This window comes from Populus trichocarpa, chromosome 9 (assembly GCF_000002775.5).
Source record: "Populus trichocarpa isolate Nisqually-1 chromosome 9, P.trichocarpa_v4.1, whole genome shotgun sequence".
NCBI classification, from domain to species: Eukaryota; Viridiplantae; Streptophyta; class Magnoliopsida; order Malpighiales; family Salicaceae; genus Populus; species Populus trichocarpa.
Genome location: NC_037293.2, coordinates 4,676,608 through 4,699,916, shown reverse-complemented (window position 1 = coordinate 4,699,916; position 23,309 = coordinate 4,676,608). Strand labels below are relative to the sequence as shown.

At 34.6% G+C, this 23,309-nt stretch overlaps 5 protein-coding genes across 10 annotated transcripts; all 5 read right to left on the bottom strand.

Moving 5' to 3' along the window:
- Positions 1-1,108: 1,108 nt before the first annotated feature.
- LOC7468604 (protein THYLAKOID ASSEMBLY 8-like, chloroplastic) lies at positions 1,109-3,177 on the bottom strand. 2 transcript variants are annotated; one of them, XM_002314109.4, is made up of 3 exons: positions 2,673-3,176; positions 2,112-2,502; positions 1,109-1,591 (listed from the first exon to the last, which is right to left on the bottom strand). In XM_002314109.4, exons 1-2 carry the CDS (start codon positions 3,054-3,056, stop codon positions 2,113-2,115), a joined length of 774 nt encoding a protein of 257 aa, XP_002314145.3. In that variant the 5' UTR covers positions 3,057-3,176; the 3' UTR covers positions 1,109-1,591; position 2,112. The 2 variants fall into 2 exon arrangements, with proteins under 2 accessions (XP_002314145.3, XP_024463866.1); XM_024608098.2 differs by lacking the exon at positions 1,109-1,591 and having other exon boundaries at positions 1,840-2,502; positions 2,673-3,177.
- A 1,142-nt stretch (positions 3,178-4,319) lies between these two features.
- On the bottom strand, positions 4,320-6,122 carry LOC7468605 (polygalacturonase). Its single transcript, XM_024608764.2, has 4 exons — positions 5,991-6,122; positions 5,587-5,880; positions 4,745-5,269; positions 4,320-4,640 (listed from the first exon to the last, which is right to left on the bottom strand). Exons 1-4 carry the CDS (start codon positions 6,120-6,122, stop codon positions 4,404-4,406), a joined length of 1,188 nt encoding a protein of 395 aa, XP_024464532.1. The 3' UTR covers positions 4,320-4,403.
- Positions 6,123-8,603: 2,481 nt separating this feature from the next.
- LOC7468606 (subtilisin-like protease SBT4.6) lies at positions 8,604-12,906 on the bottom strand. 3 transcript variants are annotated; one of them, XM_052455972.1, is made up of 11 exons: positions 12,778-12,906; positions 11,945-12,047; positions 11,738-11,829; positions 11,561-11,652; positions 11,223-11,469; positions 10,589-11,075; positions 10,318-10,412; positions 10,004-10,219; positions 9,803-9,914; positions 9,516-9,729; positions 8,604-9,353 (listed from the first exon to the last, which is right to left on the bottom strand). In XM_052455972.1, exons 2-11 carry the CDS (start codon positions 12,029-12,031, stop codon positions 8,791-8,793), a joined length of 2,205 nt encoding a protein of 734 aa, XP_052311932.1. In that variant the 5' UTR covers positions 12,032-12,047; positions 12,778-12,906; the 3' UTR covers positions 8,604-8,790. The 3 variants fall into 3 exon arrangements, with proteins under 3 accessions (XP_052311932.1, XP_052311933.1, XP_052311934.1); XM_052455973.1 differs by lacking the exon at positions 12,778-12,906 and adding an exon at positions 12,127-12,625; XM_052455974.1 differs by lacking the exons at positions 11,945-12,047; positions 12,778-12,906 and having other exon boundaries at positions 11,565-11,825.
- LOC7468607 (subtilisin-like protease SBT4.3) lies at positions 12,742-17,442 on the bottom strand. Of its 2 annotated transcripts, none has more exons than XM_024609087.2 (10): positions 16,973-17,442; positions 16,437-16,528; positions 16,094-16,185; positions 15,767-16,013; positions 14,714-15,209; positions 14,373-14,467; positions 14,068-14,292; positions 13,832-13,943; positions 13,478-13,691; positions 12,742-13,363 (listed from the first exon to the last, which is right to left on the bottom strand). In XM_024609087.2, the coding sequence occupies exons 2-10, from the start codon at positions 16,511-16,513 to the stop codon at positions 12,852-12,854; spliced, it is 2,070 nt and encodes a 689-aa protein (XP_024464855.1). In that variant the 5' UTR covers positions 16,514-16,528; positions 16,973-17,442; the 3' UTR covers positions 12,742-12,851. The 2 variants fall into 2 exon arrangements, with proteins under 2 accessions (XP_024464855.1, XP_052311935.1); XM_052455975.1 differs by lacking the exon at positions 16,973-17,442 and adding an exon at positions 16,685-16,927.
- Positions 17,443-19,324: 1,882 nt separating this feature from the next.
- Positions 19,325-21,671, bottom strand: LOC7468608 (uncharacterized). Of its 2 annotated transcripts, none has more exons than XM_002314113.4 (4): positions 21,464-21,671; positions 21,116-21,221; positions 19,657-19,780; positions 19,325-19,546 (listed from the first exon to the last, which is right to left on the bottom strand). In XM_002314113.4, exons 1-3 carry the CDS (start codon positions 21,573-21,575, stop codon positions 19,702-19,704), a joined length of 297 nt encoding a protein of 98 aa, XP_002314149.1. In that variant the 5' UTR covers positions 21,576-21,671; the 3' UTR covers positions 19,325-19,546; positions 19,657-19,701. The 2 variants fall into 2 exon arrangements, with proteins under 2 accessions (XP_002314149.1, XP_024464856.1); XM_024609088.2 differs by having other exon boundaries at positions 19,325-19,567; positions 21,464-21,644.
- Positions 21,672-23,309: the final 1,638 nt, after the last annotated feature.

The window sequence follows — 23,309 nt, the reverse complement described above, 5'->3', positions numbered from 1 at the left end:
TTAACTAAAAACACCAAATCAGGATGAAAAACCAATTTAGTTTGAATCAATTTTCGGTCTAATTTCTATTCTTTAAAATTAGCATGTCTCGGTTTGGATGGTTTTTAGACCCAAACCAAACCCCCGAACGTGAATAATTCTAGATGCAATGAGAATCATCCCAAATACTCGTGAGTGTAAAAAATATAATATTCTTTGCTAGATGTATTATTATTCTACGTGAACAATCATTTTATTTACAAAACGAACAAACAGTAAAGATTTAGAACTTCTTAGAAAGTAAAAGGTGGAACCGTAGAATAATAGCTCGAAATAAGAATACTGGGATATATTTTTTTTATTAAAACAGAAAAAAAATAAGAAACAACAGCCAAATGTCACACACCAAGATCCGAACGCAGAAAATAGCCCCGCGAGGATCATTTTTTAATCCGCAAAGCCCATTTCGTTACTGAATCAAAACGGAGAATTGGAATCCGGATTCACTCGGTCCATATTTCCACTTGACTGGTGTTGACGATGGTTGATGTGGCTATAGCCTGCACTCGTCAATCTTACCATGAAACACAAGAACAACATCAACACAATTTGAGAGCACCAGGGGGAGCTAAACAAGGACGCTTGAAATTCGAAGGCACAAATGAAGTTTGTACGAGGCAAACATAAATGGATATGCGGGTTTCCCCGAGCTTACCGGTCTGACAACGTTAGATCGTTCCATATTGGTTTTTCTAAAACCTCCTCGATATCCAGTCTAGTGACTTTCAATAAGTGATGATGCTTTGCTTACGCCCCTACTTCTGAAATTGTACACCATTGGAGAGCTCCTCATTTCGGAAACTTGCCCTCTGTGCTTGTAGATAGGCAGTTCAATTACGAGCTATGCATCAACCACTTCGCAATATTTTTATGTCCTTAAAGTTTGCAAGGCTATGTCCCCATGGTCTTCAAGCTTCCAAAACCGACACATTAGTCCATCAGACTGAAGAAACATAAACGCTACAGAAGGACTAGAGTCGTCACATAGCGTAAAACCTCAGGTACTGTTATATAGTTTTAGAAGCTTAGGGACCAAAGCCCCGATGATTTCATTAAAAATCTCGGAGAATTGAAAATCAGAAAACCTAACTGCATTATTATGGTTTTTGGCCACATTATCGAAAAACACGTCTACAAGATGCACGATTATGACATGCTGGCGAACTTCATGCCGTAAAGTTTTAGGTTCAAACGAATCAAAGGCTGAAATAAGTACAACCCAAAAGAAGCTGTTGGGATGAGATGATTAAAGACAGTTCAATCGCAGCAACACATGACACAGCTCTTTGTTAATTATAAATATACGGAAAAATCTAACCTAGGGCATCGCAGTAAGACTCCCCATAATCCACCCCACCAAAAAACAAAATGGTTAGAGGCCACGGAGTTTGAAGCTCTGAAACAGAACAGCAGTGCGATGTGTCCTTGCACGCAAAAGCAACCTCTTTGTTTCCGCAGTATAAAATGGTGTCATATTAGGTCATTTGCTGTTATCTTAAAGCAGCTGAGGAAAGACCACGAACTCCAGTAAAGTGATGGACCATTTGAAGCCCTGAAATTAATAAAACTTTCAATTTATGGAAATAAAAGAATCAGATTTCAGTTGCATTAACAGTAGAAAGTCAGCTCTACCCCTTCAGCAGTTCAGTGAGAACTGTGAGTTCCTTTTTTGTGATTACATCACATGAAGCAATTTACCAAGGATGAACTGACTAGTAAACACAAAAACAAACTGCAGATGTTTTGTTCTCTAGTCACAAAACAACCAGCTGATCACATGCATACATGAACAAGCATACAAAAGTATCAAAAGGAGTTCTTCCTTAAAATAAAGAGTTTAGTGCATGAACAGCATCATTTCAGTTGAAGGTCTTGGCCATAAAAACTTACAGAAAACAACTTGTTCACCCCAAGTTTTTCATTATTATTTTTTATGATTTTGGTTCGTGAAGAACCCTGCTGTTGCAACGCTGTTTCTATTGGAGCTAAACATGCTATAATCACCATCCTCCGAACATGAATGCAATCTGTAATACAAATTAAAGAACTGAAATCAATAGCATAATGCAAACCTCAGAGAATTCCGAATATCTCTTCTGGAGGGTCATAAACATGTTTTTCTGGAAATAGCTCCTCGTAATCTTGCTTTACTCTATTCCTCAAAAGCGGGTGTGGTAAAAGCCCCTTCAACAGAATCCTAAACGGCAACTCCTCGGGAGGATCTGGTGACTTCTTCATGTCTTCATATATGTTCATTGCATCAGCAGGAGACCCATCCCTCAAGTAGCCTCTAATGGCTTCGGTATACATTTGGGAATCCGGGAACAAATCCTCATTTCTCATATCTTCCCATAACTTCATTGCCTCTTCCATTTTTCCAGTTTTCAGTAATGCCATAATCAAATCCTTATAGAGATACACATCCGGCTTATACCAATCTTGCTTTTGAATCACTCTAAAAATCTGCAAAATCAATAAATTACTCACTAACCCAAGAAAATAACCAACCTCCACAGCATAAATCACACAAGACAATAAATAAACTGAACGTGAAGTCAACATTTCTTTGAAGCATTGCATCAAACGGTTCACAGACAGCACATATTCACACTAAAAGAAAACAAAAGTACAACCTTAACAGCCAAAGAAACCTCCTCTTGTCGCTCAAGCTCAGACAAAACAGCAATCATGTCCAGTTTCAAAAGTCTGAAAACGTGGGTTTTAATAAATCTGTCAAGCTTCTCATCATCATCATTTTTAAACCTCTTCAATCCAAGTATTACAAAAAGGGCTTCTTTTCCAATCAGCTTCTTGCCTCTCCAGAGTGGCCCTCTTGGCCTTCCATCGTGATATTGCCGCAACCCAGCAGGAACTAAAAAAGATTGGATATTTGAGGCTTTTGAGAGTGGCAATTGCGTTTGATCTATAATGGATTGTTTAGTTGTTAGGTTTTGAAGGATAACTATTATGCTACTGAAATTTGGGATTTTTGACCTCGAAAGAGCCCGAGTTAACATTGCAAAAGAATTGATTGGGGTTAGGTCACAAAAAACGACTTCGTTTCTGTTTTTGTATTGCAATTTTGAACCGCAGCAGCTCCCAGAGGCCTGTGGGGAAGAAGAAAGCAGCGGTTTCGTTTTAATTAAACTACATAAAAACAAAACGACGTCGTCTATGTTTGATATATTTCCGGGACGGGTTTGAACTTTGAAGGGCTCGACTCGTGTGATTTCTCTCGTCATCAACTTTTTATTTTTTAAAAAAGGAATAAGCTTTATCTTTTATTATTTTTGAGACAAATATTTTTTATTTTTTATTTTCTAAAATATTTAAATCGTTAAATGTATAATATTTGAGAACCTTGTCTTGAAAACACACAATGCATCAATATAAAGTTCAATTTCTTAAGATGTTTACCTTTTCAATTTATTCATTAATTGATACGAATCATATCCTACATATTATTTTCTTTTAGATAAATTATAGCATATGATTCGATTCACTTATGTTTTTTAAATTAACTTTGCAAAGGTTTTGTTATAGAGAGATTAAAATAAAATCCGTGCCCAACAATTTGAAAAGAAATGACCAATTCTATACTTCTTTGAATATTTGAAATGTGTTTTGATGTTATAATACAAAGTGTTTTTCTAAAATATTTTTAAAAATATATTTTAAAGATTTTTATTTATTTTTAATACTATTATATCAAAACCTTCTAAAAACACTTTAAAAAATTAATTTAATAAACTTTCAAGAAAAAACATTTTAAAAAATAAGTTATAACGTGTGTGTGTGTGTGTGTATATATATAAATAAAGTTTGAAATAATAATAATAAAATAACCACAATAATAAATGCTATTTAATTTAAAGACGAACAAGTTTTGTAATTCTTTGAATATTTGAAGTATATATTTGTTTAGTATTATAGTGTAGAGTATTTTTTTTAAAAGTGTTTCAAAATATATTTTCAATTTACTTATTTATTTTTAATTTTAGTATATTAAAACTATCTAAAAACACTTTAAAATAATTAATTTAATATATTTTTAAGTAAAAAGTATTTTAAAAAATAAATTGTAACATGAAAACAAATAGTTGCAAAACACTATTAATTGTTAGCAAGCAAACATCGTGGTTCATCAAATATAGGTAGTGATCATAATCTATATAAATAAAGTTTGAAATAGTAATAAAATGAACCCAATAATAAATGTTATTTAATTTAAAGATAAACGATTTGGTCCTCGACCATGCAAGGTTACTAAAGTACAGCCTGATATCATACATCGATTAAGCTACTCAAACGCAACTCTTTCATTCATGGTGAGGCCCTAGCAAACACATAGTTATGGATATAAACTAAGCCGAGCGAAAGCATGGGGGTGGGTTTTGAAGGCCATAAGAGTAGCCATGGACATTAGAACATATTGAACTTGCAGGACCTTCATTTCCTGTATACACCAATCTGATATCCTTCAGCACTATATTCTTGCATGGAACAATGCTGCTGCAATTTAATGTCACTGCTGCCTTCGACTTCGAAGTACCCCTAATGTTGCTGTATGTAATATCCCTGATTTGAATACGTGAAGCAGTCTGCAAAGAAAAGAAAAGGAAAAGGGTGATGGATTACACTGTCAGTTCAATGATTAAAAGTGGAAAAAGCTTATTAATTAATAGAAAGACAATCAAATTAATACCTTGGAATCACAGGAAGAACTAGGGCAATATTGCTGATCAATAATAATGGGATGTTCGACGTCGTTCATTATGATGTCTTCGTAAGTGAAACCAGAAGCAAGACCTTCATAGCGAGATGCCCATGTTTTGATTCTTAAACCATTGCTGGTATTGGTAAAAGTGGAGTTCGTCACGGCCAACCCCACCACAATGTCTTTATTATCAATAAGTGTATTCCCTCCCATACTCCCAACACTGATTCCATGTCCAGGGCCACAGAAAACTTGAGAAATGTGAGTGTTTTTACTCCCATTGAGTATGGCAACACAATCATCTCCTGTACTGATTGATGTGCGTGTAATCCTGATTTCTTCTGAAGAACTAATCTTGATCCCATCAGTATTAGGGCTATCTTGAGGAGCAGACAACTTGACATTAGTGATATTCAAGTTGCTGCTGGCAAAGATGGAAACATGGGCATTTTGGCTGTTGATTGATCTTATGTTTTGCAGTTTCCCATTTCTGATGAATTCAAGCCTTAATGACTGCCCAAAAGATAATAAAAAACAACAATCAAATCAATTTCTTAATCCACATATAAAAGATATTGAGAAAAATGCATTAATAGATCAGAATTGTATATTTCAAAGAGTTCTAATTATTATGTCTAGCTAATTACATAGGTATAGTTATTCTCGTTTAATTTAATATGGTTTTATTCAGAAAATGAAACAGGCTAGCAAGAAAACGTTTTGTTATTTGGTTTAATTGGGGAAAAAAATCACGTTTCGAAAAGTATTTAGCATCGAAGACAGTATAATGTAAAAAAGAAAATTCTCAGAAAAAAGAACGATGAACTTACTATAGGAAGAGTTTGGCATCGTCCGTTTATCTTACAAGGCCAAACCTTGTATCCTTGGCCATCGAAGGTTCCACGACCGGCCACAGTTAAGCCATTAACATATTTGAAAGTAATCCATTGGTTAATATCCTTCAGTTTGCTTGCGGCCATTACATTCCCTTTCACCTTAAATATCATGTAACCCTTGCATTCGCCCTCAAATTTCACCGAGTCTAGCAGGTATGTTCCTGCTGGCACCAAAACCACAGCCTTTCCATTCCATTTACACGCATTTTTCCATGCTTCCAAGAATGCCTAAACAGAAGATCAAACAACATGAATGCGCGCGCGCGTATATATATTAAAAACAAAAGATACTTGATTAATTATATATGTAGTTTATGCATATCAAAAGAAGGATTCACCTTGCTATTCTCAGTCTTGCCATCAGGGATTGCACCATATTTCTTCACGTTGAAAATCCTAACGTTTTGACATTGAACATCGGCAGCCCAAACAAAAAGCAGTGTCAAGAACAGAATCCGAGTAAAACCCATTTTTGTTTCTTGTTTTTCTCTTTGTGGTCAAGAACAAAAATCAGTGTCAAGTACTATTGGTAGAAAGATGTGTTTGAGTAAGAATATATTCTGGCTTTCTTCTCTAATATATTCTGCAGATATGCAATGATTTCGTTGATATATATATATAGTTAATATTCTTGCATTGATTTTGCATAAATTAATATCATCTCCCTCCGTTATATTATTCCTAAATATCGAAAGTAATTAGGAAAACAATAATTTCATATAGTAAAACGTAGGAGACATCATAGGAGCGAGTATAGAGTCGACTTAATCACCATACCATTTTTGTTTTCGCATCAACTCCCTGATTAATTTTTTATATTAAATATTTGTTTAATTAGGATGGTTTTATAAGATTTAAGGATAGCGGGAACGATTTTCTCTCCTAATTATTACAGGTTTAGCACTTGATTAGGCCGCGAGGCTTCCTTTATTAATAAAGGTTGCCTTAAAAAACAATTTGAAAGAAGAATAAATCGTGCAAGGATCGCTACCTTTGATTTGGAATCGTAAATTTTGGCACTAAATATTCAATTTGTCAAAAGTTACACAAAAGTAGATAAAATATAAATACATTATAATTAGCATTCAATGTACGTAATTATCGTATTCTACGTACTTAGAGCTTGTTTGGTATTTTTATACTTTTAAATCAAAACTGATTAATTCTAGTTTTATACCTATTTTTTATCTACAAGCAGTGTTTGGTTAATATTTATTTTATTTTAAAATCAAAGTAGGTGATATTTTTTTAAAAAATACTTTATTTTTTAAACTAAGCAAGATATATACCCATTAGTTAACATGACAACATTCTTCATTATTCTTTTTTAAATCACTCGTACATATACACTAGTGTTTTATATAATCTATTTTAATGCTTTATATCAATAATTTTATTAAAATGATGTGTCTATATATATTATCACTTTACTTATTTTTTTTAAACTTAAAAGTTACTTTTATTAAAAAAAAAATACTTTCACTACGTATTATATAAATTTTAAGAAGTCATAAATCATCTATTATGTATTTATACACATTTAAAGTAACTAAATAGTATTTGGTAAAATTTTATTGTTGTGATTTTGAGATATAAAATAATAATTGTAACATATTAAAATATTTTAATAAATATTTTTAATTTTATTAAATGATTTATAACTTTTTAAACTTACATAACATGTATCTAAGAAAAACAAGTTAATATAGGTTCACAATACATCATTTAAATAAAACCAATGATATAAGTAGAAGTATTTTTAAATATAATTTTTTTAACAATGTACTTCATTTAATAAAAATCGATAATTTAAGAAATTCAAATCACAAAGGGTAGAATAAAAAAGTGCTCAATAATTTTGGAAAAAAACTATAATCTCATTCTTAAAAATAATGTTTTTAACACACACACACATATATATCTCAAAAATAAAAAAAAGCATTGTGTTGTTTGTAGTGGCAAACATGCTGTGTGCTTGCCCAATTTTCAACCACTGGAGCAGTGGTTGAAAAATTACGCTAGAATATGTTGGATTTAAAAATTTATTTTTTAATTTATTTTCATTTAAAAATATTTAAATCAACATTTTTATTATATTGATAAACCAATCTCTTAATTCAGAACACCCCTAAATCGAAAATTAATACAGAAAAAAATTCTCTTTAAACTCTGATGTATTTTTTCTAATAAGATGAATGTTTAAAAACACCTCTATATATGGAACTTTTTTCATTTGATACCAAGATTGATTTTTTTTATTGTTGAATTGTGGTTAACTGACAATTTTTTTTCTTCTCCATTATTTTTTCAATGAGTTTTCCTTTCATCTCTCAAACTTAAAAATTGAAAAATAAACAAAATTAATTTTTGAACCAAAATCAAATTTATAAGAACTTTGAGAATAGTCACACTTTTTATTTGTATTTTACATTATGGTTCTCTCTTTTAATTTTATTTTTCTACTACAATTTAAATTTTTTCCCTTTGATCTCTCAAATCCAATTATTAAAAAATAAGCAATTCTAAGAACTTTGAGATTAGTCATGCTTTTTCTTTGTATTTTACATTATGTTTTTCTCTTTTAATTTTATTTTTCTGCTACAATTTAAAAATTTATTTTATAAAATTAGATGAGAAAATAATTCAATAAAAAGAAATTCAAGGTTGGAATTAAAAAGAAACTAAACATGAAAGCATTATATAGTCTATATAGCATATGTTTCCAAGAAGAGTACTCAAAAGATATATCCATGGCCTATCCGAGATCCAGGAAAGCTTACAGGCATCAGAATCTGGAAACAGTCCCAAAACAAACGTTCCTCCCATAATTTGGCTCGTTGGGTGGCTGGAATTTCGGTCAAGATCATGGCTGGTTTATTCTTTTAACATGTCCATGGATCACTGTGAACTGGTTTCAAACATCAAATGTGCTGGAGTTTTTAGAAGATTACTTTTCGTATCTGTAACAAAACTCGTATAGATGGAGTAGAAAGGATGATAATTTGTAGCATTTCTGTTCATGAGAAATTACAAGCATGGATGTATTAGTTGCCCGAGAAATTGAACACATCATAACTGATGCAAATTCGAAGTCTACATTATTTCACGAGTACACTGGAATTCGATACGGCAAGCATGCTAATTATAAGCTGATGGAGTTGTAAATTCATCTCCCCCTCCGTAAACAACAATTGGACTCCTCACGCTGTGAGAACCATCAGACCACACCAACGATGCAGACAGAATTGAGTTATATGTCAAATCTCGACCAACAATAGTTACAGCGAACGACTTCTTCTCTTTCAAGGACTTGAAGGAGAGAGCTTCAGGCACAACTTTGATCTTGAGTGATGAACGTGAGAAGATTTTTGCCTTGTAGGTTGAGTTTGCATTGCCAACATTTGTAACTGTTCTATGAAATTTAATTGTGAAGGACTCCTCCACTGCAACTTTAGCTGCCATTGAAGGGTAATTCAAATCCCTTGGCAGGGTGTTTCTAGCGGCCTTACTACAGCTGCTGTTGTCTCCTGAGATTTGCCGGATTTTCTCTGCAGTATATCCCAGGCCACAGAACAGTTGTATGTAGTCACTCTTCTGTGTTTCATAAACAAGTCCAGGGTGAATGGCTGTTACTGGATTTACATGCCCAGATCCGAAAGCAAATTCTCCCTCTGATCTTTCAGTAACATTCATGGGCCAAGCTGAAAATTGAAAAAAAAGAATCATAGAAAGAAAGTTGGTAATTGCATATAACCTTTTTTACATAATGGAACCGAAAGATACGTGATCTACGTATTCATATTCTCTAGTGATATAACCGACTGAGAGAAATGAAAAGGACTAGAGTGATTACACAAGATTACCAGTAGTCATAATAGCAGATTTAATAGCTGAAGCAGACCAATCAGGGTGAGCTGCTTTAACATGAGCCGCTACACCGGCAGCATGAGGGCAAGCCATGGAGGTTCCAGACATCACACTGTACTTAACATGCCTCTTGTCTGCAGTGTCGTCTGTAGGTGAAAGAACAGGTGGGAATGCAGCCAAGATATCTACACCTGGGGCACTGGCATCTGGCTGCAGTTCATTTGATCCATATATGAGCAAATTGAAATTAAAAAAATATAGAAAAGAAAACTATAATGCCTACCTTCAAAATATCTGATATGATGGGATTTGGACCACGAGAAGAGAAAGAAGCAACTTCAGGTGCAGCATTATCCTTAATGGCTTCACTTTTTAATATGTTTGCTGAAGGTTTCCTATAAACACACAAGGATCACATCATTTGAAGGAACTAAATGCAAAATTCTAATGGAATGGATGCTGCTCAGCGAAAAAGAAAACATACTTCGTGGAATTCAGATATGACTTGACAGCATTAAGTTTGTCTTCTGTTAAACTCAATCCAGGCAAAGGTAAGATAAAGGAAATATCCTCAAAACTAATTGGAAGGATCGCGCCAAGAGCTCCAGCTCTTTTAGCCTCAGTTCTTCCATTCACATCATCACACAGTACAATCTTTCCCTTCACTAAAGTTCTGTCTAAACAGCCGCTATAGCAAAGGCTGAAAATATGAAAATCAATGCCAACTCAGAATACAAGTTATGGAGCTTTTTTTAACATTTAGATATTAAAATAAAAGAAATGGCCATCAAGATTCACCTTGCTTCAAGATGCTTGCATTCTCTTGATGCACCCTTACCGTATACCAGAGGAAACTTTTTTCCTTTTAGACTGAAAGAATTAACAGAATTCCCCTGTTTTCACAAACCTGGTAGTTAGAAATACCCACACACTGGTTTCAGTGCAGATACAAATACATGCCTGCATGAATGCATATATGCGTACTTATAGATGTGGTTAAATGCGTGTGCGAGTCTGTGTATGATTGTATCAAGTAATTGATTAAAAGAATAGATTCAAGGATGCATACGACTAATGTCTTTCCATTCCCAAGAACAACTTTGTCTATGATCCGACGATCCGTGCTGCTTGCAGCAACAGTGAATATCCATGGTGCCACACTTGCCACTGATCCTGATACAGGACCATCATTTCCTGCAGATTGTAAAGTAAGAATTCCTTTCGCCATTGAATGAAAACCACCAATTGCAATGACATCAGTATCAAATTCTTGTGCTTGGTTTCCTCCAATTGAGATTGTTATAATATCAACTCCATCAGCAATAGCATCATCAAATGCGGAAAGGATATCGCTTGATTGGCATGAACCTGGACCACATACTTTATATGCAGAAATTCTCGCTGAGGGTACCCCTCCTCTGGCAGTACCTTGTGCCAGTCCATAAAAGCTAGCTTTCTTTACTATGTTCCCAGCTGCTGTAGAGGCGGTATGTGATCCATGGCCTAGATCATCCCTTGCAGACGAAAATGAATAATGTCTAGCTCCAATGATTTTGCTGAAAACACCATCCTATATTGTTAATGTTAGATCAATAGCATCTGTATAGCTGAGGAATTTTCTACGAATAACTAATCTATACAAGGTATCAATTATTCAGTGACTATAGAATGCATTGTTTAATTAATGGAAAGAACTGTATTACTTGTTGCAAGTGAAGTTTTCGCCACCTTCGCAGGCACCCCTCCACTTCCTGGGAGGAGGGCCGAAACCATCATCATTAAAACTCTCTGATTCTGGCCAAATTCCAGTATCAATGACACCAACAATAATATCACTATGAGTGCCTCGTTTTCCACTTGCAGTCACATTGAAACCCATAAAGTCCCAAGATCTTGTTGTTTGAAGTTGGAGAGTTGTACTCGGAAAAATAGAGACCACTTCCTTCTTACCTGCATACCACACCATGTAAAAAATAAAAAGACCGATTAAATACATGTAATTTATGTGAAACATTAAAAAAAAAGTGTTGGCAAAACTCACTTACTAGCTTTTGTGCCTCCTCACTTGTGAGCTTTGCAGAAAATCCATTGAAACTCCTTTTGTAACTTCTAACAAGGACATTTTCAGAAGAGCTGCAGAGAGAAACAAGCGAAAGGCAACATTTATACAAGAATGGTAAAAGAACTACTAATCTTGAAATTTGAAAAGTATTTCAACCTGTCCTTAACAACTTCTTGAAGCAAACTGAGGTGGTGAGATGATGGCGAGTATTCACCCTCTGGAAGTGACCCCATATACACTATGTATTCCTGCTTTATAAACATAGTTAATCCAATGTAGTATTAAAAAAAAAGGAGAAAATCTCATCCCCTCAAGTTATCATGCATGGAAAGAACAAAGGAAAAAACAAAGACATGCACTTGCCTTTCTATCATCACCAGTAGCACTGCAAAACAATACACTAATGCTTAGTGTAAGAATACAGAGCGGGATAGATCCGTACTGCGCCATTGTTTATTGCTCAAACCTAAAGGGACCGAGGAGTATTTTATATGTTGGATTGGGCAGAGTCAAGGATTCAGTAGCCATCAATGAAATTTTCTCACCTTGAGAACAATGCTTCTATAGAATTACACCAGAGATTTCTTAATACGTTAAGAAAAAATTTCGTGCATAACTGGAATATATTCCTATATTAGTTAAGCAAAAGAATAATAATTCTAATATTGCAGAATCTTGTTATTGTCTTACCTAAGATGGGCACACACAATATTTCATAATCTTTTATTTCTATACCTGCTGACATTTGCCAGGTGAGTTAATTAATGTTTTCGAAACAATAATGGGATACAATGCATTATTTCACTCCTTTAATCCGGTTCTTTGCTTGATTTATGGTATATATTTAGTGTAGAGGAGGAAGAATTTTCGTGGGTGAGATTTTCTCATAGGAAATTGCTAGCGAGCAGAGCATTCATTGCTGCTGGACACGAAAAGATTATTTTTATATCAGGAACGAAATTTCTAGGAGACTAATATATTAAAAGTAAATTTATTGTATGATTGGTCAAATATTTGTAATATTTTCTTGCCATTATTAGAGAGATTCTCACTCAGCAGCATATAGCGAGGATAGGGTTATTCGATCTCTAAAGTTTTACATAAAGCTGAAACGGGACTTGATTGTGTAAACTGAAAAAGAAGACAACTGCTGGACTCTATTCAATCTCTAAATAGAAGACAACTTTTCATCATACCTTGATTTTCAGATTTGAAACTGAAAAAGAAAAATCATTCGCCTTTTAAATAAAATAAAATGAGATGAAGGCATTCAGTTTGAAGGTTTAATTGTGTAAACCACAATGGGACTTCTCACACTATGCGTGCCATCATTCCAAACCAGTGATGAAGATACCATGGAATTTGCTGGCAATCCTTTCCCAGCCACTGTGACAACAAATGATTGCCTCTCATCCACCGACTTGAGCGACAGAATGCTTGGCTCCACCATAACATTAATCTGAGAACCTGTTGTGATGTTTGATTTGTATGAACTCTTGGCGAGTCCAACATTTCTGACTGTTCTTGGAAATTTAACTGTGAAAGCCCTGTTTTCTTCAACTCGAACTGCCATTGAAGGATAATTCAGATCCTTTGGAGATCCTTCAATGTGCTGCGGACATTTACTGAAAAGAGTATTATTCATACTGCACAGCATTCTTATATAATCGTCTCTGGTAGCTTCATACACTAAACCAGGATCTACAGCTTTTATCGGGTTTATGTGGCCTGCTCCATATCCAAATTCAGCATCTGCATGCTTGGCAGTGTTCATAGGCAAAGCTGTGCAGGGAAGAGTAAATAATGGATCTAAATAACTGGCTTAACAAATGAAATTCATGTGGTAGGCTAATGAGAAACAAGAAGTATAAAAAGACCTCGAGAAGTGAATAATACCAGTGGTCATTAGAGCAGATGTGATGGCTGAAGGAGACCAATTTGGATGAAATGATTTAACATAAGCAGCAGCACCAGCAACATGTGGACAAGACATGGAGGTCCCAGACACTACGTTATACTTCACAGACCTCTTATCATCAGCATTAACTGATGGAGAAGCAACTGGAGAATACGCAGCCAAGATTTCTACTCCTGGGGCGCTTATATCCGGCTGTGGCAAATAGAAAATACCAGAAACATATCTGATAAGTACAATGGAATAACTTAAAAGGCAGCACTTTGCAACCCCTTCCGTCGTCCCCAAAACATAAAGATATGCAAAGATTCTGATAGTCATAACAATTCCCAAACCTTCAAAATCTCAGGTACAATGTTATTTGGACCGCGTGATGAGAAGGAAGCAACTACAGGAGCCGTATTATGTTCTGTAATTTCACTTTTCAATATCGTTGCTTGAGGATTTCTGCATGATTAACAGCCGGAGAAATGATCTCAGCAGCTATAAAGTTCTAACTATGGCAGGGAAATTTAATTTACTGTTTAACGACTAATTCACCAAACTTTTACGTGGGTGTTTAGAATCTTACTTTGTAGATTTCAAGTAGGACATCACCAAATCGCTGTCATGAGGGTTCAAACTAGATGCAGGTAAGGGCACTACATTGGAAACATCTTCAAATGTGTCATTCAACATAATTGAGCCAAGGGCCCTGGCCCTAAAAGCTTCATCTGTCACTGATGCATCTGTCATATCACATATGACAATCTTTCCCTTCACTAAGCTACTGTTCATACAATTATTAAAGCAAGACCTGATATACCACATGGATGAAGGTTAGTTTCTTTATTGGAAGGACAATGAATTAAGAATAACCAAAGGGATAGCACTTACCAAGCATCATCCTCGGTGCAATTACTCGTGACAGCTTTTCCATAAATCAGAGGGATTTTTGTTCCATTTAGTGCAAAAGAATTAACAGAGCTTCCCTGATTAAATATAGAAGTAAAAGCAGAGAAATATTTTACAGACTATCCAACATGAAAAAAAAATGTGAAATCACATTCAACTATGCTAATTTTCATCTTTTTCGGCTATGTGCCGCTTGATAAGTGAAGAGATGGACAGCTATCGCAATAACAACAAAGAGTACCTCTATAAATTATGATAACAAAGTAAATTTGTACAAAATGACTGGGACTATGACATAAATTTGAGATATTAAAGCTACTTACAACGAAGGTCTGTCCATTCCCTAAAACTGTCTTATCAATTATCCGACGATCTGTGCTGCTAGCTGCAACTGAAATTATCCATGGTGCATGGCTTGATACAGTAAATGGATCAGGACCACTGTTTCCTGCTGCTTGTACAGTGAGTATCCCTTTCTCCATTGCATGAAAGGCCCCTATGGCAATAGTATCGTTTTCATATGGAAATGGGACATCCTTCGCTATTGAAATTGTGATTATGTCAACCCCATCAGCAATGGCATCATCAAAGGCAGCAAGTATTTTATGGTCATCACAAAACTCCTCACAGGCCATGTAAACAGCAATCCTTGCTGATGGAACCGCTCCTCTGGCATTTCCTTGAGCCAGTCCGTAAAAATTCGCGCCTGATACTGTGTTGCCAGCTGCTGTTGATGCTGTGTGGCTACCATGGCCTTCAGTGTCCCTTGCGGTAGCTTCAGCCCCTGAAGTGAATTCAACTCGAGCTCCAATGATCTTACTGAAAGTAACAATAAAAGCAGAATCTAACAAGTACTCCTCTGTCCAGTAATAGAGTCAATGGATTCTTTCATATATCATATGGAAGGAAAAACAAGAATGTCAGTATCATTTCTATTTTTGTCTAATCGTTCCCATTTGATATTTAAATACCGTCATGCTCGTAGTTATGTGTTAATGTCAAACAAATTCCAGGTGAACCATTGCATTTTATGGATATAGGAGGCTTTCATACATTCCTTTCTTACCATAATGATACAAATTTAAATATTGAAAGTACATATCAAGATGATTTTATGGCTCCTTTTGGAACCTTATTTTGGCAAATAATCTTCCCTTAATTCATAAAAAGTTGGACTTTTTATCCATGATAAGAAATCTTATAGTCAGAAGAAAAACAACACTGAACTTACATTTGTTTGGCTTAAATTTGCAAAATTATAAAGAATGGGAAAGAAAACCCTTCATTTCTAGCCTTTTAGACAGATTAACTCATCCAATTATATTTTACTGGTGTAGAAGTAATAGAGGAAACAGAGCAAGAGGGATGATAGATACTTGTTGCAAGTAAAATTCTTGCCACCAGCACAAGTTCCCTTCCATTTTGCAGGAGGAGGACCAAAACCTTTATCAGCAAAACTCTCTGACTCAGGCCAGATTCCTGAGTCAATAACCCCAATTATTATATTACTTTCTACTGTGGGGTTCCTTTTCACATTTTCAGGAAACCCCATGAAGTCCCATGATCTTGTCGTCAGAAGTTGAGATCTTCTACTAGGGAATACAGACACCACTTCCTTCAGGCCTGCATATTGTTGTCATCACACATCAAAAAAATATCAATTCCACCAAGAAGTTGATGAAGAAGGATTTTAAAGAACTTACCAGAGATTCTCTCTACCTCCGCATGACTGAGTCTGGCTGCAAATGCATTGAAACTCCTATTATAGCTTCTAACTAGCGCACCATCCGCAGATCTGAAATGGAAGGGAAATATTAAAACATCACTGAACATAATTGAAATAGAAATATCCTTTTCTGGTTACGGTCATGCCAGTTGAACAGGTTTTCTAGTCTAAAATGATATGGATGTGATTTGTTAGAGTATTAACCCCATCCACCTAGTTCCTCGTTACATACCACCAAATGATTGTGATTGAAAATTCAAGAAAAGTAAAACAAGAAAACAGAGAAGCTTTCTGACAAGAATGGACTTGAGAACACTCACCTTCCTTCGACAATTTCTTCAAGAAGACTGAGGTGGTGAGAAGTGGGTGAGTATTCACCCGTAGGAAGCGAGCCCATGTACACAATATAGACCTGCATCACCATTGACATAAATCAGACGCCTGAATTTATAAGAGATTTATGCCAACATATATATCCAACATATCAGTTCATCTACACAGTTAATTAACCTGTGGTCAATCAGAGAAAAAAGCCTACGAAAGAATAAAAAAATTAAGCACGGGCTACCTGCTTATCATTTTGAGCAGTGCATAAACTAAGGTCAGCAACAATAATGAAAACCAACAGGATGCAGTATGAAGACAGAGAACTGAAGATTCCAGCCATTATGTGACATGCAAAACTTCAGAACTATTACTATTATATATATTTCAGATTAGAAGGGAATGTTCATAGTGATGCAGATGTATTTTTTTTATCAAATGAAGCTTTTATGGAAGTGAGAACTCTGCTCATTTGTCCACAGCTCAGCACCCTGGGTATTTATGACAACATAGAAAAGAAATAGCCAGTCACCTTTATATTTAGGAAGGCTACAGGTCTGCTTTCCTACAAGGATGACGCCGTCATTTATGACGAAATCTGCAAGAGGAGCAAGTACATTTTTTTCCCAACTTTTGATTCTTTGTGACACTGGAGCAATCAAAAATTAAGTAATTAATAGCATATATTGTTCAAGTCGTCAGTAACATTCGTGGTATTTGGGCTAAGAGACCACTCGGACTGGATTTATTTTCTGCCATGTTAGGATTTGACTCAAATTCCATATGGATTGCCATATTTGCTTTATGGAGTGGAAAAATTACCGGAGAACCTTACACGATCATCTAATGAGATAGGTACGAGGATCCTTCTTCTTCGGTCCATATTGTGATTGTCAAGCTATTTTTTATTTTTGAATTCGAGGAAACCGCACCTCCTAGAAAGCGTGTTTTGTGGGCCCAAGTGAGCGAGTAAAACCCCGACTGTTCTAGGTTCTTATAAGAGGTGTATGTCCTGACTCGAACTCGAGACCTGTTGTGCAGATCTCAAGTTCTTCGTCATCACGCTACATATAAAAAAAAGAAAAGAAAAGGCGAGAGAAAGAGAGAAAAGTAAGGGAAAACATATAAAAAAAATCCAAGAAAAAGAAAAGAAAAGTGAGAGAATAACCTTGTAAACTTACAGAGTCCAACTTATAAAACACTAATCTAAGAAAGAATTAAGTGAAGGAAGGAGGAATTGAGAGAGGAAAAAAAATTTAATTACTTTGTTTTCCAGTTGACATGAGATTGTTATTTTATCCCGGTTGAGGGGTTATTACAATATCGATTCAGATTCGATTATAGATGAATTATATTTCACAAAACATCGAAGGATGTAACTTCAATAATGGATTTATTTTTACTTGCAATTTAATTTTATATACTTTCAAATTTATTTTTTAATATTTTGGGTAGTGTATTTGAATTAAAACTTTATTGTTCACTTCAAAAATTCATGTGCATAAGTTAATAATTAATCTTAAAAAAAATTATATATTTATTTAATAACTCAGGGCAGGAAAAATTCTTGTCTCCGTCGAGTCATGAAATCCTAAAGCATCATGCTTTACAAATAGGGAAGAGGATTAACTTAGAAGCCAACAGACTTATTAGTAAGACAATAGTAGCTCAGTTCAACATTATGACACAATTCCAAGATGGTTTATAAACACATAGCGAGTTGCAAGGAAAAAAAAAAAGGAAAAATCTTCAGATTTCATAAATAGCCTGAACAGAGTGAATCATTGATGTGGAAATCTAGAGGACAGATATTTGGAGTTGACGAGTTATGGAAAGCTCAAAAAAATCAGCTTCTAAGGAACATGGGCACCCTAACATAAGAGGGTCATAAACTATAATCAGGAAGAAGTTACAGGATCCATAACGCGTGCACGGGAAGCATCTCTCAAGCTTATCAAGGAAAAATTCATTGGTTAATAGTCGTTTTCCAGACTTCATTTTCATTTGCTTAGTTAACCTTTTTTTTTTTGTGGTGATTTCTGATACTCTTGGACTTTGTTTTCCCATGGCTTGGTCGTTTAGAACTGAGAGACAAAAATATACGGGGAAGTACAACAAGAGATCCATGGTAGAACCTATGATTCGATCTCAGCTTCTTGTATTTGAGATTGACAAATTCCACTCACCTCAGAATCCACTTCTGTTGGATCTGAACCAATCGCATCTATGGTTGGTTACATAAAATGACACTGTCAGGTCTAAATCATGTCTTTGTGGAAGTTCCTTTGTCACCTGTCAAAGATGTGCTGTGTTAACGTAAGAAAATCTTCAAAAGCAGCGCAGAGAGATGGAAGAGGCTCGACCCCCAAGTTAAAAACATGTAGAGATGTAACTCGAAAAGTCCCACTGAGAATTTGAGGGACAAAAAGGTCACCCAGTTAATCCTCTAAAGTCTAAAGCCTTTCCTTTTTCTTCTTCTTTTTTTTACCTTTCTCGATGAAGTATCTGATGGGGCAATCGGACACAAATTCTGACAGGCGGGAAAGACATCAATCTAAACAGTCAGATTGTGAGAGCCCAGCCCTTGCATGAGAATAACTCCATGTGATGCTCCATTTTAAAATATGCTCATATGGACATTCATTTGTTTACAGTAACAGTGAGCTTTCGCGAATACATGTATACGCCAGACAGATTTCAACTAACATGAATTCCATCGTTCATATAATCATGTACAAATGCAAGAACAGAAACGGAGTGGAATTTCGAGAGAGAAATGTAATGATCTTGTAGGTTCTCTCCCTTATCCTGACGAACCACGGTGAAAAGCGATGCAAGTTAACTTTAAAAAAACACCCGTTAATACAACAAAGTAACCATCACATGAGAACAAAGTCCCTTTCTTAGCATCCCCCACTTCATTTGCTTGAAAAGGTAAGTTTATACATCACAGCAATCATCTTCTTACATACTCTCAAACTGCTCTCAGTTAAATCAATGGCATTGTAATTTGACAAATAACTACATGAAGAGGTGAATTCCAGTCCACAGCATAAATACAGGAACTCCACGGTCTTCTCGGGCAACAATGTCATCCTTAATTATCCTGTTAGGAATAGCAATAAAACTAAAGCTATGATGAAACATCTATGGGTTTAGCAGAAAATCAAATTACAGATGCTTTATATCAGGAAGTGATTTAAGCAGAAAGCTTACGGCATCATGATTCATCACCCTAGAAGCAAGTGAGGAAATCTAGTTTTAAGTGTGGAGATAATTAGCAGCCATCATCAGCTCCAGTGTCAGTTCAGGTTCAATTGGGAATTCAGTCTCCTTTCCACTGTCAGAAGGATAGCAATAGCTTGTCAACATAGAAGATAGGGAAATACAGAGAGTTCATAATATGCCTGTGACATTGCTTAATTGGAACGAATAATATAAATCAAAACCTTCAACAACTTGTAGAAACAGGAGATAAAAAATCAGCGACAGCAAATAAATGTATATGAAAAGAAATTAAATAAATTGTTGACGGTAAAGTTAAATGAAATATATCAATCATGCATTGACATGAGAAACAAGCTGTTATATTCACAACAATTGCATGCAATGCAAATCGCAAAAAATTCCAGGAAAACCCATTCAGCTGGCTCAATCCCTAAGCCAGACAGGCTTGACTGGGTGAAGCAGGAGAAAAATTCAACTTAAACCACATAAGAAAAGAAAATTGTCTCAGATAGTTAGAACTCTATAATTAGGATAGAAAGAACAGTGTGATTGAATAAGAACAAATACTATCCCCGTAGTGGAGAATTAGGAATATAAACATCACCAAGAATTGTACAATTCATAATGAGCACCCAATCTCCAGGTTCCCCATAAAGAAATCAAGAGTTCCAATGGTCTCTTTTCAAAAAGAAACCAAACACAAGACAAGTAATAATCCTGGATCTTAATTATCCTAACCAAACAAAACATGAAAGATTATAGAAAGCTTTTTCCTGAATATTTTCACATATGAATCCAAAACCAGATTGGAAATACTCAGGGAAGATTGATGCAAGCGACAAGAACAGCAACAACTAGTGTCAGCTTCCTAGGCCCTAGACCATATAGACAGTGGCATCATTAGTATGTGGAACAAAATGTTTGTCTCCACCCATTACTGCATGATACAGACACAGACATGGCACACTTAGAAACATAATGTTGTGAAACACTTGGTGATGGTGATGTTCTGTGTGAATGTTACACGCACACATGAATAGAAAACTAGCATACCGAAAAATAAATAAATAAATAAAGAAACCCAAGTGTTAAGAGATTCTGCACAATACTACGAATTACTATGAGGTCATTGGCTGGTATTAAATAATCAAAAAAAGGCTCAAGAAAAACATACATGTACAATTTTTTAAAAAATCAAAGAAAACAAGATGATAAGCCCTTAATTTGCTCAAAATCATAACAAAATTTTCAAAAAGGAAAAGAAAATTACAACAGATGTTTGCAACGAAAATACTACTTACAGGAGTTATATGACTTAAATTACGAATTCAATATATTCCGAATCAAATCAGATTCATTTAGATTAATTACTATACATAGAAAGGCGACAAAGAAAAGCTACAAATTATGGGAACATGAAACAAAAGTGGAGGGAAAAGAACAGAACTTGGCATACTGAAGAGACCAGTAAAAGTACTGGCAGATCTTCTCTAGAATGGTAGTGCTTATCTCCGGAAAAGTAACTTCTCCATGCTCCGTCTCCGCGAAACTCCCTGCCACATTTTTTTAGGAAAAAAGAAAACCCTAATTCACGCAAGAATTGTACAATAACCTAAATAATTTGATTTTTGCAATAATTCAAAAAACAAAACAGAGCCGTGTAATCCAACGGTAATTAATTACATGGAAACAAATAATTGCAATGAAAGAGGGAAAAGAAACCCATTAAATATATGAGCGGAGAGGGGAGGGGGGCAATAAAATAAAAAGAGAAGAAAGAAAAGGAGAAGGGGACCTGGAGAAGTGAGCATGTTGCGGATTGTTTGTGAAACCATAGCAGCTTCCTTGTGGATCACGAACTCGAAACCCTCCGCGCTTATCAGCTTCACTGTATCTTCCTTTCTCATTTTCTATTTTCTTTTTCAACTGATTTTCTTTTTCTCTTGCAGTGTTCCAATGCAGGGAGTCATGTGGCTCCAAATTTGTGCGTTCATTTATTTATAGGAGTGACCCAGCCAGCGTTAGTGGGCCTTCGGTCTGGATTTGTTCACGCCAAAGGCCAAGAAAAGATATACTAAATCTTTATCCTCGGTAACTATAAGTTTTTTAAAATTTCATACTCAAACCTTTTTTATTTCAATTGCATCCTTCAATGACTAGTTGTTAAAAAAATTAAACAAGTCAAAATTCAACGAAAGAAAATCCAAGTGCAAAATAAGGAAAACTTTCATGATCAATCTCAATTTTAGATGAAAAGGTGATGTTTATTCCACTTACTTTCCTTTTCCTTTTTCTATGGTCCTTATAGTTTTTATAATTTTAATTTTGATCCAAAATTTTATTTTTTTATATTTCAATTCTTGATTTTGATAAAGGAGAGAAAATAGTAAAAAATAGAAAAAGTCATCGGTTGATTATGTTTTAGCAATAAAAAAAACGATCTTAGTATCAATGGTCCATTTAATGAAAGAAATTTTATTAAGGTGATTTAGATCTCCAACTTGACTTAAAAAATAAATTGGGGTTGAGAGAGAATTTTCTCAGGTTTGATCTTGTGTTTTTGAACTAATTTAAGAGTGTTCTGAGTTAAGAGGTTGATTTTAATAAGATGCTAAGGATGTTTATTATATGTTTTTGGATCAAAATATGTTTAAAAATAGTTTTTGAACCCAAAAACACCCTAACATGATTTTTCAACCACGTCTAAGCGGGGAGGGGGATCTGGGATGAGAAAACGTCGTGTCATTTGCACTTTTTTTTTAAAAAAAAAGTGAATGACATGTTTACCCATACCTTAAAAAATAATAATATAGGTCCAATTGTGTGGGCCTAGCCTCACAGGCTCACACACGTCAGGCTCTTTATGTATTGGGTTAGTTGTGAAGTCATGGCCCTTTATTTTGAATTTTCTTTCTTTTCCTTTTGGATTTGGATTTAAATGCACTATAAAAAATAACATTGTGTTTAAATTATTATTAAATTTTATCATGTTTCTCAAACAATATTATTGGTTTTTATGGGAATGTTAACCTTTTTTTTTCTTCCAATTATTATGTGCCTAATATGAAACAAAAAAACTCATGAATATTAAATTACCATAAAATTTATATTTTTTAAGATTTTTAATATATTTCTTATATAATTTTTATCACATCTATCTTTTTTTTTTTTTTTTGTCTTCAATCATATACAAAGTATCAAGACTTTGTTTTAATCTTTTTAATGTACTTTTAAGATCATGATGGAATTTTAATTAGAAAACAGTTCTTGCATTTTAGAAAGTGTCTTGATTTTTTGTTTACCATTGATTTTGCGAGTGTCAATTTTAATATCATTTTACTAAATAAAAGATATTTTTAAAGAACACAAAATTATCAAATCAAGTTGAATCCATAGTCTGAATCACTGGTTTGACAAGTTAACTAAAGTTATTAAACTTGGTGCAATCAATGACCTGGATCGCGAGTTTTACGAGTTAACCTGAGTTAATTTTTTTAAACACAATGTTATTTAAAGAAAAGTCAAGAACAGCAACAAAATCAAAATTTGTCTAACCAACAATATATTTAAAGAAACTCAAACAAAGAAGTAAGGCAACTGATCTGCACAATGAAACTAACATGTTTGATCAAGCATTGTTT

Coding starts and splice junctions, on each gene's coding strand:
- LOC7468608 (XM_002314113.4), bottom strand. CDS start 21,575: ATGAGAAAGGAAGATACAGTGAAGCTGATAAGCGCGGAGGGTTTCGAG. Junction 21,222..21,463: donor CAACATGCTCACTTCTCCAG/GTCCCCTTCTCC, acceptor AAAATGTGGCAG/GGAGTTTCGCGGAGACGGAG. Junction 19,781..21,115: donor TGGTCTCTTCAGTATGCCAA/GTTCTGTTCTTT, acceptor TCCTTCTGACAG/TGGAAAGGAGACTGAATTCC.
- LOC7468604 (XM_024608098.2), bottom strand. CDS start 3,056: ATGTTAACTCGGGCTCTTTCGAGGTCAAAAATCCCAAATTTCAGTAGC. Junction 2,503..2,672: donor AGGTTTCTTTGGCTGTTAAG/GTTGTACTTTTG, acceptor TTGATTTTGCAG/ATTTTTAGAGTGATTCAAAA.
- LOC7468607 (XM_052455975.1), bottom strand. CDS start 16,783: ATGGCTGGAATCTTCAGTTCTCTGTCTTCATACTGCATCCTGTTGGTT. Junction 16,186..16,436: donor GAAGAAATTGTCGAAGGAAG/GTGAGTGTTCTC, acceptor CTTCCATTTCAG/ATCTGCGGATGGTGCGCTAG. Junction 14,293..14,372: donor TGCACCGAGGATGATGCTTG/GTAAGTGCTATC, acceptor GTGGTATATCAG/GTCTTGCTTTAATAATTGTA.
- LOC7468605 (XM_024608764.2), bottom strand. CDS start 6,122: ATGGGTTTTACTCGGATTCTGTTCTTGACACTGCTTTTTGTTTGGGCT. Junction 5,881..5,990: donor GCAAGACTGAGAATAGCAAG/GTGAATCCTTCT, acceptor TCTTCTGTTTAG/GCATTCTTGGAAGCATGGAA. Junction 4,641..4,744: donor GTTCTTCCTGTGATTCCAAG/GTATTAATTTGA, acceptor TTTTCTTTGCAG/ACTGCTTCACGTATTCAAAT.
- LOC7468606 (XM_052455972.1), bottom strand. CDS start 12,031: ATGGCGCAGTACGGATCTATCCCGCTCTGTATTCTTACACTAAGCATT. Junction 11,830..11,944: donor CTACTGGTGATGATAGAAAG/GCAAGTGCATGT, acceptor TTTATAAAGCAG/GAATACATAGTGTATATGGG. Junction 9,354..9,515: donor ATCTGCTATTATGACTACTG/GTAATCTTGTGT, acceptor TTCAATTTTCAG/CTTGGCCCATGAATGTTACT.